At 36.0% G+C, this 17401-nt stretch overlaps 1 protein-coding gene across 2 annotated transcripts in view; it reads left to right on the top strand.

Annotated features, from left to right (window-relative positions):
• IFIH1 (interferon induced with helicase C domain 1) overlaps positions 1 to 17401 on the top strand; it is a 51789-nt gene that overhangs the window by 4429 nt on the left and 29959 nt on the right. Inside the window, exons 2-3 of one of the 2 annotated variants that reach the window (XM_023217330.3) lie at positions 3414 to 3582; positions 7515 to 7661. In XM_023217330.3, the coding sequence (XP_023073098.1) occupies positions 3414 to 3582; positions 7515 to 7661 (316 nt within the window). The remainder of the gene's footprint in view (positions 1 to 3413; positions 3583 to 7514; positions 7662 to 17401) is intronic. The other variant, XM_023217331.3, reaches the window with a different exon arrangement.

Genomic DNA, 17401 nt, shown 5'->3' with positions numbered 1-17401 from the left:
GAAGGAAGGAAGGAAGGAAGGAAGGAAGGAAGGAAGGAAGGAAGGAAGGAAGGAAGGAAGGAAGTCTACTGTATACAAGGGACTATTCTAAATACTAGAGATTCAGCAATAAATATATGCCATTTTATCAATCATTATAATAAAGCGATCCTTGTACTGCCTTGCTCCTCTTTTAGTATGCTAAGTTATGACTTGGCATTGTTACAACTTGGCACACCCATCAACTTAGGCAGTCATGAACTCTAGGAACAGAAGTGATCATATAAACATTTCCATAGTGTCTTAATAATCAAGCTGAACAGCTAAAGAGAGGTGCATGTTTCATCCCTGGCCAGTTCAGAACACAAAGCATCTGTAGTCCTGGAGACTCCACACACCTTTCTTTTACACAGGAGAACCAGAGATGCCATGACTAGTCCAGCTAAAAACAGTCCAGTTCTCCCAACATTAAGTTGAGTACTCAAGTCAATCTCCCCAAGAATATTGTATTGTCTGACAAATTAGGAAGGATAAGAATTTCGTTTGAAAAAAAAAAAAGTATGAATAAGAAATTAGCTATGTCAATGTGACAATAAATATTCATTGGGTTAAGACATTAACTTTTTGTGGGAAACTGGTTCTTTAAAATTCTTTATTTTTAACAAACAGGTTTTGCTTCTTGATTTACTTTTATCTGAGAGTTGAACTCTGCTGGGTTAAAAAAATCACTGTTATATTTAAATAGCTATCTAAGATTATTATAAAGGGAAGAAAACATTTGCATTAAACTGTACAATTGTGTTGGCAAGCCAGTGCTTTATGGAAATGTCATTGGTTTCTTCACTGATTTCTGTTGGAAAGAAAAAACATATCAAATAATTTAGAATATGAAAGCATTGAGTTGTATTATCCCCAAATTAATTTTGTTTTATATTTCATAAATTAGTTAACAATGTATTAATAGACTACATAGTCATGAAAACATCCATCCATTTTTAACTTCATAGAGAAAACTTCCAGTGGAGTAGGGACATGGGTGACAATCGTTTATGACTTGTTGCAGTCTCAAATCTAAATATTTGCCTTCCACGAATTTCTGTAATTGTGTTTACATATTGGGATCTAATATCTTTACAATGTTTTAGGAGAACAGATTAAATTTTTAAAATTATATAATTGCTTCAAAGGGAGTTGATGTACTTTCCAGCACCAAAACTGAGAAGATTTCTTAAAAATTCAGCATCTTGATGAGGCTGCTAAAATTGCACAGATATATGTAGTTCCACATTCAAATTGTAAGAATATGTTTAGGAAATAATGACATCATGATCCTTACATGCTTGGACACAATAAAGGCAAAGAAAGCTTGACAAATATGATTCCACAGTAAAAGTTGACTTAATAGATTAGTAGTTGAAGAAACTTTTGTGGATAGAACATGCTTAGGGATTTTTTAATAACAGTATTTGTTATAGTGCCTCCCTGGTTCTTTTTAAGGAAATCCTTCCTGATTGCTTCTTTCAAATATATTTAAAGCTGATTAAAGGATGGGGTAATAAAATATGAGAATGGCTGAGTTAAAAGAAGGCACTGAAACTAGCCTTATTTACATCTATAGCAATTACTTGTTAAATTAGCAGATGATAATAAAGATGTTACAACACCAGGGAAGCCAAAGAATTTCCACTAGGAGACTAAGAGAGTTAGAAAAAAAAATGGTAAAAAATGAGCAAAAATCTGCTTAGAAAATGTTGTGATGACATGGACTGAATTCACTTGAAATTTACTGAGTTCAAATAGTTATTTTTAACCACTTCTTGCCAGAAAATGAATTTAAAATTGGAGAAAATTATAAGCTATAATTATAGTTCAAGAAGGCAGGATTCAGCCTCTAAATTCAATTCCCTGGGATCGAATTCTAATTCTGCCACTTACTGGCTTTGTGACCTCAGAGAGATAACTAAACATCTCTGTGCCTCGGATTTCTGATCTGTAAATGAGTTAGTATTGGTACCTACTTCTGGGCTGCTGGGTTAATACAAGTCCCCTAGAACAGCATTCTTAACTACTAGATGTTAAAACGGAAGTATCCCTTGGGTAGAGACCATGCTGCATGTGCTTGTGCAGGTGAGGTGTTTGTAACAATGACTCTTCCCAGTCATCCGTAATAATTCTAACACTGAATTAGTGCCAGACATTGTTCCAAAAACATTACCAAATTTCTGACATAAAAGGTTATGGAATATATTTATAGAACTAGAAAATACATAAATTTGTAGGAAAGAACTAAACCATCCAAATTATACATGTGGAAGATTGGCAAATGTTGAGAAGGACCTTTGATAATATCAAAGGCAATATTTCTTATCTGGGAGGTTGATAGAATCACATGAGATGCTTTAATTTTTCTTTAATATCTGAGTTCCTAACATAGATAAAATAAATCAGTATCTTTTAGGGGTGTTTCCTAGGCATCAGTATTTTTTAAAGCTCTACAGTTGTTTCTAATGTGCAGCTAAGATATAGAAACTCCAAAATTTCTTTTCAGCTGCCTTGTTTTCCATATATTGTAACCGAAGTCTAGGGAGATGAAGTAAATTGCCAAATGCCACAGAAAGCTAACGATGTCCTGCCTAACTTCTTTCATGTCTAAACATGGCTTGAGTTCATCTTTCCTCCAAATCCTTATTGCTGTATTACGACCTAAGGAGATGAGCTGTGACAATGATTACACAAATGACCCACATTTAAAAGGAATTTACTAGATTAACCTAAAAGAGAAAATAAATGAAGGCTAAAGACTCTAATGAATGGATATAAAAATAATTCTGCCCCATATTTCCAAAAAAAGATATAAAAACAAATTTCCCACAACATTAAATAAACACAAATTTGAGAAAAATTAATTATAGTAATAATCAACTGTGCAAATATTAAATAGGAAAGAATATAAATCTGTAGTAGTAATTACTTATTTCATAATGATAATCATGAAGAAAGAAGAATTAGATAAGAAATGTTTCATTTCCCATTTACAGACTCCATAGATTGAAAAAATATAGCCAGTCCTAGAGATACAGAAAGAAATTGGTGAAAACAGACATAACATAACTACAAACTAAAGATACTTTCTCTTCTACCCTTTATTCGAGAATGGCTGAGGTAAAATTTATTTTCTAGGTGTCAGGTTTGAATAATTCAATAGCGTTAAAAAAATGGTTCATATTTAAAAGGACACTTGGTCCAGAGATTTTTTTTTTTCCCTGCCGACTTCAGAATTGCTACAGGTAACATTGCTATTTTCTTCAATGTTTCAATATAAGCCTTTATTTATACTTATGCTTAATTGCTCAGTTTTTCTAAATGGTATTTCCTGTTTAAGGTTATTCAGAAGATGTTTGATCTTACTTAATTCTAATTTTCTCTTACAACAGATTGCTGCTGCAGAAAACAACGGAAATGAATCAGGTGTAAGAGAACTACTAAAAAGGATTGTGCAGAAAGAAAACTGGTTCTCTGCATTTCTGGATATTCTTCGTCAAACAGGAAACAATGAACTTGTCCAAGAGTTAACAGGCACTGATTGCTCAGAAAGCAATGCAGGTATTTGTAATTTTACTTAGGAAGATTTTTATTCCACCTAGTGATTGAGAGTTCAATAAAGCAGACAGACACAATGCTAAACACCAAGATTTTTAGAATCAAAAATTTAAGAGTGGAACGTATGTGATATATCATCATTGTAAAGGTGATCTATTTTATCACCTTTACAAATGAGGAAATTGATGCCTGGGAAAAAATCAACTGATCAAAGACCATTTTTAGTTCAACCAACACCCTTTCTACTACCTTATTTTGGAAACAATATGACTACCAGAAATTTGTATCAAGATTATTTAACATTGAATATACACAAATACCTTGGAAGAAAGTATTTTAGTGGTTATAAAAAATCTGCTGTATATTCTTCTGAACATTTTATACATTTTTAAGCAATGTATTAAGCATTTGATAAAAGGATTGATTTGTCAATATATCTCAACATGACCTAATGTGAGATTTTAAAAAGCATTCAACAATAGTAATAACGTAACATTTTATAACTCCTTCTCATACATTATTTGTAAACCTCACTTAAACTGCTATCTTATTTTCTTTTCATAGTATGCATCCTATGTTTCCAAAACCATCATATGAAAGACAAACTGAAAGTTAACTATTCATTCATTATAGTCATTGCAGTTTTGTTCTGGTGACCCAAACTAATGAAAACTTTGGTATAAAAAGTGGGGTGCTGCTGTAACAAATACCTAAGCATGTAGAAGTGGCTTTGGAACTGGGTAATTGATAGAGACTGTAAGAGTTTTTGGTGAATGGTAGAAATATGGGTGTTAAGGGTGATTCTGGTGAGGTCACAGAAAGAAATGAGAAAAATGTCATTGGAAACTGGAAGAAAGGTGATCCTTTTATAAAATGGCATAAAACTTAATCTCACAAGTGATGGATTTGGATATTTGGCTGAGAAAATTTCTTAGTAAAATGTTTAAGGAGCATGTTGGTTTCTCCTGACTGCTCATAGTAAAATGCAAAATAAAAGAAGTTAATTGAAGGAGTTGTTACGCAAAAAGGAACCAAAATTTAAATATCTGGAAAATCCTCAGCCTATTCATATTGCAAAAAATGAGAAACTGTGTTATAAAGAGAATACCAAGGGTGTGGCTGAACAACCAATTGATAACAAGATCATGGGTGCCACTCATGGAATGCCAATCAGTCATTGCAGCAGAAGGTAGGAATAGAGATACATTATACCAGCAAATACACTTCCAGTTTGAACCGAAGGAGACAGAGAAGGCAGGACAGAATGAGAAAAGGATGCTGGACTTTCTGGATTCTACAGAAGCAGACCATAGAGCCATTTGGCTGTGAATGTGTACTGTTTTTCAAGGAAAGGAAATAATGCCCCCAAAAGTGATTCAGAAGTCATCAGGGTTGCTACTTCCACCACAGGCCCAGGGGCCAAGGCAGTTTCCTTTTTGGTTTCAAAGGGCAAGCCTGTCTCTCTGGTTTTAGTGAGCCCTGCCCAGTGTCTTAGAAGCAGAGCTATCCTCACAGAAAGCTGTGTGGATGGAGCCCTTAGAGACAGCAGGCTGTCTTGCAGAGCCCTAGAAGTGAACCTGCCATTCCATGGACCTGGAAGGCAGTGCATCAAACCAAACAGAGCTTTTCTCAAACCTTGTAAGTCTTAAGATACGATAGAATTTACCTTAATAAGTTTTGGATTTGCTTGGGACCCATCACCCTTTCTTTCTTTCCTATATCTCCTTCTTGGAATAGGATGTCCATCCTATGCCTGTCCCACCATTGTATTACGGAAAAGAAACATCTGGTTTCAAAGGTTCACAGCTGGTGATGAATTTGCCTCATCATGAATCACACCTCCAGTCTCATCCATGTCTGATTTAGACAATGTTTAGGTGAGACTTTGGCTTTAAACTTAGAGTTCATGCTGCAGTGAGTTAAGGCACTTGGGCTGATGAGAAGAGATGAATGTATTTTGCATGTAGTAAAGATATGAATTTTGGGAAGCCAATGGTAAAATGCTATGGATGGAATTTTGTCCTCCCGGTATTCATATGTTGGAGCCTAATATGACTCTATCTGGAGATAGTGATAGTAGGAGATAATTAAGATTAAATGAGCCAGACCAGGCATGGTGGCTCATACCTGTAATCCCAACACTTTGGGAGGCCGAGGTGGGCGGATCACCTGAGGTCAGGAGTTTGAGACCAGCCTGGCCAACCTGGCAAAACTGCATCTCTACTAAAAATACAAAAATTAGCCAGGCATGGTGGCGTGCAGCTGTAATCCCAGCTGCTCGGGAGGCTGAGGCAGAATCGCTTGAACCCAGGATAGGGAGGTTGCAGTGAGCCAAGACTGTGCCACTGCACTCTGGCTTGGGTGTCAGAAAAAGACTCTGTCTCAAAAAAAAAAAAAAAAAAAAAGATTAAATGAGTCATAAGAATATAAGAACAGGACCTTAATCTGATAAAATTGTGGCCTTTTAAGAAGAGGGAGAAAGAGAAACATCCATCTCTTTCTCTCTCTCTCTCTTAACCATGTGAGGACGCAGGGAGAACGTGTCCATCTGCAAATCAAGGAGAGAGCCCTCATCAGACATTGACCCTGCTGTCACTTTGATCTTGGACTTCCAGTGCCCAGAACTGTGAGAAAAGAAGTGTCTGTTGTTTAAACCACTCAGTTGATGGTGTTTTGTTATGGCAGCACAAACAGACTAATGTAGGAGCTTAGACTCTAGGTCCTGATACATATCAGATCCTCATGCTTATCAAATCCTGGCTCCTTCCTTGAATGTGTGACCTTTGGCCTGGTTCTTGACTTCTCTGTGCCTCAGTTTACTCCTCAATAAGATGGAGATAATAATATTACTTATCACCTCAGTAAAATGCAGACAATAATATTACTTACCATGTAGGTTTATTTTGAGAATTAAATAACTTAATATATGTAAAGTATTTATATGGTGAGTTCAAAATAAATTAACTATTATAATATTCAGTCCCTAATATCTAACTGCAAACATTGCCAAGTTTTCTTCTTGTCCAAAGTCACAACAGTTTTCTTTAGGAAATTTTCCATACAAAGTGGGGCACATTTTCCCTGCGTTCTTTAAGATGAGATAATAAAAAATGATACGTTAGAAATTTTTCCTTATGGCATCAGTCTTCTCTGACAGATTGCAGCTTCATAAAGGCAAAAACTCTTGATTTTCTTTTTAACCCACATAAGCCCTTAATAAAATACCCATTACATACAGTTGAAGTAGCAAAAGCTGGAAGGGAGGAATGGAGGAAAGAAGAAAGGAAGGACACAGAATATTTCATTAAGTTTTAAAAATTCCCAGAAATTCAGAATACATGAATATAGGCTGACATTAAAGCAGATGTACGTCTCGTGCAGAACACACAGTGAGGAAACAAAATGGCAAGAGCAAAGCTAAAGAAAACTACCAAATTTGCATTTTCATTAATTCAGCCTTAAATGTAACTTTGTGTCACTGAATAAGTAACTTACTTCCTAAACGTGATGGTCAGACAGGAAATCACTTTTCTTGTCATTAGCATAATCCTTATTTATTTATTTTTTTTAGCTACAGTCTAATCATTACAAAGAACTACTCGTTGTGTTCATATTACAATTAAAAATACTGTACCATAGCAGAAGCACGTTCAAAGCCTTTCAAAATATCAACATATTACAATATATTAAAGCAAATCTCTATTGGGGGCTCTCCATTTTGTTTTCAAATTAACAATAACAGCAATTTATATTGTATAAAATCCTCCATTGTAATACAATTTACATTCTGTTTAGAACTTCAAAGTATTTAAAAACATTCAGGCAACCTCTATTAGGAACCTCCGGTTTGTTTTCAAAATAACAGTAACAGTTATGTATGCTCTACAAAAACTTGTGTTGCCCTATGATTTGCATTCTAATACTGTTATTCACAGAGATTGAGAATTTATCACAAGGTGATGGTCCTCAAGTGGAAGAGCAACTTCTTACAACCACAGTTCAGCCAAATCTGGAGAAGGAGGTCTGGGGCATGGAGAATAACTCATCAGAATCATCTTTTGCAGATTCTTCTGTAGTTTCAGGTACTTGAAACCCATACATACTTTAATACAGTAATTACTACTTCCAGAAAAACCAACTGGGCAGAACCTATTAATCAGAGGGAGAAAATGTGGGCACTAAGGTTAGTAAACATTTATATTAAAATAATATTTTTAGAGGAGATTAAAATAAAATAATTCTGGCCGAAATGCTTTCTAAAACTAATCCAATATCAATGTGGTATAAATATGAATGCAATTGCGTCTAATTTTAATTTATAAGAAATCCATAGTCATTGTAAGATAAGGATCATAAGAATGCCCTATATTTCATGGGTTTCAAGGTACTTTCAAATAGATCAGTCAATTTAATTCACCCAAAACCCTGAAAATAAAACAGAGCCATTACTTTTTTTCTCTAGTTTAAACTGGGATGGCTCAGAGAGATTCAACTGGGTTGTAAAAATTAAAATCAAAGCTATAAAAAGGAAGATGAACGGATGCTGAACTAGGGTTTGGCTTGAATTGCCTTAATTAATCGGTGAGGACTGAAGACCACCATGTCCACCTTTTTGACACCGAAACAGGCCTGGTAGAAATAAATTACTTAATTATTTTATCCCTTTCTAATCTGCTCTTAATAGGATAATCCACCTCTCCCCTTCTCTGCCAAAAGGCCTTATTCTGTTTTCACAAGAAATAGTTGCTTAAAGCCTGTGGTGTGCTAGTAAATGTAGCACGTAGCTCTCTGGGGAAAAGAAAAAGCCCTAGTTTGTAGCATTTGCCAGTCTCTGTGGTTTGAATGTTCTCGTTCAGGTTTATTTCAAGCCTCCAACATAAGCTCACTGAACACAAAGCTGGGAAGAGCTGTGCAGTGGCATGGCATTGTACAGCTTTCCCACTGTACAGATGCAAAAGACGGAGATAGCCTCCAGATCAAAGATGACAGTTAAATGATTAAGTAATGAGTTTTAAATACCTTATTACCTTTGCTTGAAAATAATTTCTTTAATCATAAGTTTATGTAATTTAATATAATTTAATTTTTATAATGGCTACGGTTAAAAACTCAGAAAATTCCTGAAAAGTTACCAGTTAGCTCCTGTGAGCCCATATAAACTAACTCCAGCACACCACTGCAAAGTTTATTATTTTTATATTTTATTTTATTTTTGGAGCTGGAGTCTCACTCTGTCACCCAGGCTGGAGTGCAGTGGCATGATCTTGGCTCACTGCATCCTCCACCTCCCAAGTTCAAGCGATTCTCCTGCCTCAGCCTCCCAAGTAACTGGGATTACAGGCACCTGCCACCATGCCTGGCTAATTTTTGTATTTTTAGTAGAGACATGGTTTCACCATGTTGGCCAGGATGGTCTCGAACTCCTGACCCCTGGTGATCCGCCCACTTGGCCTCCCAAAGTGCTGGGATTACAGGTATGAGCCACTGCGCCTGGCCTTGTTATTTTGTACTTAGATAAGTAATATGCATGCATTGCAAGAAATCTATAATACATAGAAACACACAAAGAAGTCACCAATATTCCCAGAATATGGATATTACACTTAACATTTGGGTATGTGTGCTTCTGGGCTTTTAAAATACCTGAACGTGTATATATAGTGTCATTTCTCTTATGTTCATTAAATATTCTTCTACAGCCTGGTTTTTAATGACTAAATAATGGTCCCACCATTTGGATGCAGTATAATTAATTGACCAATTGTTGATCATTTAAATAATGCCTCGATAGCTCTCTTTGTACTTATGTCACAGTTTGCTTCTTAAAAACATATTATATAATTGGAATTTCTGGGTCATATGATTTATACAATTTTAACACATTTGATACTTAATGTCAAATCTCACTCCAGGAACTTGTACCAATTTACATGTTCTCCAACAGTATGGGATATGAGTGCTTATTTCCCTGAATTCTCTTCTATGAGAACGAATAATATTATCATGTTCAATCTTTTTCAATTTGGCTGCTATTAAATATGGTATTTTGTTATTTGAATTTACATGTTCTTATTTCTGCTGAAAAAGAATTTCACAACTTCATTCTCTTTGTTTTGTTAATTATCAATACTTTTAAAATTCACTTTTCTATTAGGGTATTCATCTTCTTTTTGCTGGCTTATATGAGCTTCCTAAGTAAGCAAGATACCAATTCATTGTCATAAATAGCACCAATTGTTTTCACGGTTGGCTTGCTTTTTAGCCTGATTGTGGATTTTTCTCTTTTTCTTTTTTTTGGGGGGGGAGGGGGGCGGGCAGGGACAGGGTCTTGCTGTCTCTCTGTTGCCCAGGCTGGAGTACAGTGGCACGAACATGGCTCACTGAAGCCTTGACCTCCCAGACTCAAGTGATCCTCCCACCCCAGTCTCCCAAGCAGCTGGCATCACGGGCATGCGCCACCATACGCAGCTAATTTTTGTATTTTTTATGGAGAATGGGGTTTCACTATATTGTCCAGGCTTGTCTGGAAACTCCTGGGCTCAAGGAATCCTCCTGCCTTGGCCTCCCAACGTGCTGGGATTATAGACTTGAGCTGCTGTTTGTTTTTTAATGTAATGCGATTCCACCTTTCTCAGAAACTCTGGTGATGCTGCTGCTGCTAATAGGAAAGCTTATACAGGATAGTTTTGTTGTTGTTGTTGTTGTTCTTGTTGCTGTTGTTGTTGTTTTATTTTTCATTTGAACAGCTGCACTTTCCTTTAGAAATCATGATTCTATAGGAATGCCAAAATCCACTATCTGAGTGTGGAGTTTTCATGTTTTAATAAATGTCCTTTACAGGCTACCCGACATCTCTATGAGTTACTGGCCATTTTCCGTAAATTCACACTAGAAAGAAGTGAAGATGGAGCTAATGCTGAGAGATGACGCTGCATCTTAAATGAGTGTTTATCATCAAAGATTAACAGACTAATGCATTGCATTAGCTTGTAGTTAATCTACTCTGAATTTTGAGTGAACAAAATTAAAGGCAAAAGTTTTAACATTTTTTAAATTTTTACTTCTTAGTATAAAACTTAAAGATGCATCTTGTGAAAAAAATCTTAACAATGATATTAGACATTATATCAGAATATGTATGACAGAAAAGGGACAGAAAAGGTTTTTATGGTTTTTTTTCCTCTTGGGTTCCTTTCTCTCTATCTCCCTCTTTCCTTTCCCTTCCTTTCACTCTAACTTCCTTCCCTCTCTTCTTTTCACTTCTTTAACTTAACTACTATTTTCCAATCTCCTATCATGTGCCAGGCACCTTGTTGTGTACTGTGAACTCAGGAACATAATAGAAATGGCTTCATGGCCATGAAGCCTAATACGACTCTATCTGGAGATTGTGATGGTAAGAGATAATTAAGAGTAAATGAGTCAGGCCAGGCATGGTGGCTCATGCCTGTAACCCCAGCACTTTGGGAGGACAAGGTGGGTGGATCACCTGAGGTCAGGAGTTCAAGACCAGCCTGACCAACATGGTGAAGCCCCGTCTCTACTAAAAATACAAAAACTTAATTGGGCATGATGGCAGGTGCCTGTAATCCCAGCTACTCGGGAGGCTGAGGCAAGTGAGCCGAGATTGCGTCATTGCACTCCAGCCTGAGCAACAAGAGCAAAAAAATTCTGTCTCAAAAAAAAAAAAAAAGAAAGAAATGGCTTCAGCCCCCATGGAATTTTCCACTGAGGGAGGTGTTGGCCCAGCAGTAGTAACTGTAGAGCTACACTTGCAGTAAGTGCCATGAAAGAATAGTACAGAGTATTAAAATATATAATAGTCTGAGAGCATGTAAGAGTATACAGTAAACCGCACAGTAATCTGACGAACCATCCAATTCACAAACGTCTTAATGGCCTTCTAGTCCTTAGGTTCCTTATGATATATGGATTCCGCTTGTGGATTTGAGAGCAGGTTAGTTTAATCCATCCTGGCCCTTTCCAGAGCACTAGCAAAGGGTCACTTATTTATGAAAATGTAGCATGTTTGCTTCAGACCTTCGCTTTGGAGACCGCTGCTGGCATTCCAAGTGTCTGTTTGTTTCCTTGTTATCTTCAGGACTAAGAATTACTGATATTAATAACTTACAAAGTACCATTAGTCCAGAGAAATTATTGGAGTTCTTTTGATTGAAGTTTTTCTTGCAGAATTTACTATGGACGGGTTTTGCCTGCATAAGCATTTTCTGACAGAAGTAACAATCGAGGTAAATGTGGAGGTACTCCGTAGCTTCTAATATGCATTTGTGCAGTTTTGTTTTGTGTATCTTCTTGATATTGATAATGTTTAGTCTTTATTTTGAATTCCATTATATTAGGTTAAAGTTTCAAATCGTTTCCAAGATAGCATTGAAAAAAACTTGGCCCTTAAGCTGCACACAGTCTGTAAATATGATTTTTTATATGTGTAAAAAGACTCAAATTATTTGTAATTTTAAATTAAGATATTTATAATTATTATTTCTGAACTAGTTTCTCAAATATTTTCTCAGTGCACAGTAGTCTTAGAGCTATGCAAATGTTGTTAATTATTTATAGCTTTAATGCAAAGATTATGTGTGTGTGTGTGTGTGTGTGTAACACATCTGATGGATAAGACACACTACCATCAGTAACAGTGGCCCACCTTGAAACTAATTTTAAACACATATCTCTTTGGCACTAGAGGTGACATATCAGAGTTCTCTAGTGGATTGTTCTAGAGAGTGATTTCATCATATCTCCAAACTTGGGGGTTGATATGTGTCCTTTTTCCTCCTCCCACCTCTGTTTACAATCAATTGTTTCTCATTACAAAAGTGGTTAGTAATTAAGATATATCAATTTTTTTATTTGCCCTTTTCCAAATTAACAAAATTTCTAAACAACATTTGAACAGTTCTCAGACTATTAATGGGAATTTAATGCTGGATGCTATAGTTCTGCTTTCTGAAGTCACTGGTCGTCTTATAACAAGAAGATAACTGCAAAACTTTGGTGTTTCTCTTGACCAGATTTCCCTAGGAAACATCAGAGGGACACAAAGCCTGCTTTCATTTTCTATTAAAAATATTTTAATTATAGCAAATAATTGACTGGGTTATTTGACTTCTATAAGTTTACAGTAAAATTAGTTGTGCAATCAGTCTTTAATTGTCTGCTACTCTTGCTTTGTCAAAACAAGTGAGTAGTTACTTCACATTAACCTTTTTTCATTATACTATTTTAGGAATTAATACATTACAATAAAATCAAAGAAAATTAAGTGACATTTAAAACCAAATCAACTTTATTGCATTTGGTGTAAACTTTTATGCAGAGTGGAGCAGAAAATCCCCCCAAACTTCTTTAATCATTGTGTTAGAGCTGCTCTATTGTGAAAACTAGAAAATGCAAATGCCTCAGATTGGTCAGCAGAGGGCGCCTTTACATTTATAAAGCCAATGGAATTTCACTGTTTCAGCGTGAAAGATTATAATGTAACTGTAGAGTGTGCCATGTGTGAATATACAGTGCGCATGACTGTGATTGCATGTGTGTATTTTGATTTATATATTCGTTCACGTGAAGATTTTAAAATTCCACCCCAGCTAATGAGCTTACCAACCTGCTTGTTTTCAGACTTTAATACCTTCTTTCTCATATTTCCCCATATGTTCCACTCCTTAGGTTTATCCGGTGACATTATGCTTTGGAATATATTGTGGATATATTTTGCATAGATCATGTTCTGTAGGAGGGGTTTAAAAATTGACCTTTATAAAACAGCCTTCTTCTCCCTGGCCCAATCTGTTATAGCACTTTTTTTGTTGTTGTTTTGTTTTGCCTTTTTATAGACTGAAGTCCAATCTTAGATTTGGTCTATACTAATTTCTGTAAAAGTGCCACAAAATTTATCCTTGCACTTGAGGACCAGAATAATGTTCTGTAGCACTAACCTCTAGAAATCTAGAGATTTTTAGAATCTCTAGAAATAAAACCATAGCATTTGAAACCTAAGTGGAAAAAAATAATTGATACAGTAGTTTACAATAAGACTGTTTCAGAATCACTCATGCTATATCAGGACTGGTTTGAAGTAAGATAGCACACTCCTTTACTTTTTTATTATTCTAAATTTAGTTATCATTGATTATTGAGAACTAGCAGAACTACTGAGGCAATCCAAAAGACAGATATTAATTTGAGCTGAGAGAAAGAGAGGGATGCTGATGCTGATACTGATATTGGTACTTGTTAAAGGATTATGTAAGTTTGTATTTTATTTGCAACCTAGCATGAGGTATCTGGGTCAGTTATATGGCTTACAGTTGCATAATAGTTCTAGGAGGATTACCATTCATACCTCAGGAATGGGGACATAGATATTTTGACAGAAAGACAGAAAGAAATCTCCCTAGTGTGCAGTTAATACGTGTTGGATTTATTTTCATGATATCCGTTTATGACTACAAGCGTAAAGCTTTTTTTTTTTTTAGCAGAGTTTTAACAAAAACAGTGATTTTAATTTATCAGATCTTCCCTTCACAATTTTAGGATGCAAATGAGGTCAGAAGCCAGAGAAATAGGAAGAAGGAGGTGAGTTGGTCAGATAATATAGTCTCATTGAGAGAACCAAGCACTGAGGAATTGCCCAAAAAGTTTATACTGTAATGCAGGAAAGCAAGTGACATGCCTCCACAAAGAAACCGTAATCTAGCCGTGGTAAAAGAGATGCAAGATCTGTATTACAGGATGAAGAGACAAGATCTGTGAAAGAAGATCACAGATGAGAAGACTGATGAGCAAAGCTTACCAAATGAGGAATATCAGATGTTTCATCTGAACCTTGAGAGCACTATGCTGGATTTGTAAACAGAGGTGGCAGGCAACATTTCAGGTTTCAGAAACATCATGAGCAAAAGCACAGGCACAAGAAAGCTCAAAATGTGTTCAGAGGAACAGTTTGATGAGAGAGTGCATTTGTGGAGAGGGCAGTAGGATTTAAGACTTCTAAGATCAGTGGAAGTTAATGAATTTCTCAGCAATTTTTACAATACTTTTCCTCACACACACACTTTTAAAAGTATGCCATTAATCATTTGGATAATTATAAAATACCAGCACAATGTATGTGTGTACAAGCATCATCTTAGATGATGATTATAGGTAAGTCCTTAGGTAGAGGAATATATCTAGCAGAATGCTGGAACTGGATCTTACTGGTTTGTAAGAGCCCAGCGTGCACATCTCTTTCCAGCTCCACTCAGGACATCATGCTGGAAACTGGCCACAGTGCGAATATTTACACCATGGAAATTGACAAACCTTTTAAAAATCATATATCCCCCCACCAAAGAGCCAGTTGTTGAACATTTACCTGGGCACCCTTAATGTAATCATATCTCCCTCCATCCTTTCATGTCTGCTTAAATTTGCTTAACTCCTGTAGCCTTTCCTGAAAGGTGCTTACCAGCCAAAGAGGTTTCTAATTCACATTCTACCTTGCCGTCTCCAAACCTTGTTATTGCCAACATTTACTTCCCATGTGGTTATCTGGCTCCTCACTCTTAACTGACTCTACTCTAGGACTTTCTGCCTCCATTACTGACTGGCAGTGAATGAATGGGTCATTCTGGTGGGGGGTTTTATCCTTGAAACCTGTGCTTTAATAACTACCTTTCTTTATTAGAACCTAAGCGCAAAGGCTAAAGGGCATAGATGATACAATCTAAGCCAACCTCATTACACACAATTCAAATTTAATTCTGTTAGAAACATTTCAGCAGTAGAAATTCTATAAACAGGAGCAGAGGAGCTCCATGGATAGCCATGTGGGCCTGTGGCTCTAGGAGAGTGATTTTTCTCTTTGGGGAACTCATTTCCTAGAAGCTTGGATCCAGGAGAGAATATGCAAGGTGGGTGGAGGTGGCTTCTCTCCATTCTGCGGGAACACATGTTCCCTGGCACGGAGAGGAAAATCTGACAGACCAAAATGTGAGTGTGTGTGTGTGTGTGTGTGCGCGCGCGTGCGTGTGTGTAGATCCATATACATAGAGCTGAAAATAAAAGTGATCTATTTCCTCTCAAAAAAGATTAAGTTATTTCAAAAGAAAAGGAAATATATATTATTAGCAGTATGAGTGTAAGCCCACTTGAGAAGCCCATGCAGTCTTTGTGTGTGTGTGCCCAAACGTGCACACATGTTTCAAGCTTTCAGGGTAGCTTGGACCTTCCGGGCATGAGGATTATGAAACTGGAGGGAAGGTGGGGATAGCTGCAAAGGTGAAGCTAAAATGCATCACAAAGTCAGAACTAGAATAAACATGAAATTAACATGAAAAGCGAAAGTGGACTAAAGACCTTGTTACCACTGACTTGCAAGAGAACAGGAGCAGTTGGTGGTGGTCTTTCTCAATACGCACAGAGGCCCTTTCCCCTCACGTTTCCTGCTGTAATGCAAAACCACTTTTCGGGAAAAATAGTGTGTGACAGACTGAGGCCAGGGGAAAGAAGGGAAAGATATTCTGTGGGGTGATAAATGCCTCTAAGCCAAAAGTAGGAGAGGCACTACCTGGTAGGAATAGAAGCAAAAATCAATTTGAATTTTACCTAATGAAGCTTAGCTCGTTGAGTAAAGAATACCTACTTGCTATGTTAGCTTTCTCCAGCAGAGGGCAGACTTTACATTGAAATAGATCTAAAAAGGCCTTCAACCTCTTGGTTTTTCTTTTTTTTTTTTTTTTTTTTTCGGTTTGAATTTTTTTAAACTTCAGTATTTTTGGTTTCTAAATTATTTTAAAACATTTTAAAGTATTTAAGGTCTAGAGTATGTTAAATAAGAAATTTCTTGGATTTCAGTTAATATTTCTGCCTTATTAGCAAAATACTCAAGATGTGATTGCAAAATAAGGCGTTTTTTTTTTTTTTCCATGGCTTTTGGGCTGGTCTTAGGCACTTTCTGTCATTGTAGGCAAAGCTGTTCTTTTTTGTGTTGTTTACAAAATTACTAAAGAAAATCCTATCTCTTAACTGGATACTTATAATTTTTGTTCATTCCAATAGCTTTTGATATGAATAACTGCTTTTCCTTAACAGTTCAATTACTATCATCTTCTAATCTGTTTCATAGCTAGCTTTGATATTTTCCCTAGAGGAAATGACACCTATATAAAACTTAACTAAACTTACTATACAATATAACTTCAATATTCAAAGCCCCTCTAATGAGAATTTAAAATTTGTTTCTCTTCAAGTTTCATTTTCTTGGTCTAACCGAATCATTCTCACAATAAGTGAGAAAATAGAGACTACTACCTCTCTCTATATATTTTTTAAAACAGGAGGTTAATTCGCTTGTAAGTAGTGGCTAAGTTCAGATCTGGAGACTGATCTGTTGGACTCCAAGGCACAAATTCTTTTCATGGCAAGACCTGCCTCCAATTGACTCCATACGATCTACTTGTAAAATCATAAACGCAGGACTTTATTCATTAGGACTTAAATCCAGACTGACATAGTTTGAAAAATACAAAGAGCAAAACAAGATAAACCTAAATAAATCAATTTCAGAAATTCTTGGCATTTAAACTCAATAGGTTGGTTTAATTTTGGCTTCACGCAAGCACTTTCTTGATCTTGCTTTTTTGGGAATGTGTGTATGTTTGTGTGTAATATGTTTTTTAAAGTGAATGCAGGAGGAAAATCTCTGGGGAAGGCGTTCTCCCTATTGTAAGAAATACATTATATTTTCTTTTATTATTAAATTTCACTTACATTTCTATGAAAGCAAAAACATATCAAAATGCATAAGAATTTGCTG

The sequence above is a fragment of the Piliocolobus tephrosceles genome, chromosome 11, assembly GCF_002776525.5.
Source record: "Piliocolobus tephrosceles isolate RC106 chromosome 11, ASM277652v3, whole genome shotgun sequence".
Taxonomy (NCBI): Eukaryota; Metazoa; Chordata; class Mammalia; order Primates; family Cercopithecidae; genus Piliocolobus; species Piliocolobus tephrosceles.
This window is presented reverse-complemented; position numbering and strand designations above follow the sequence as displayed.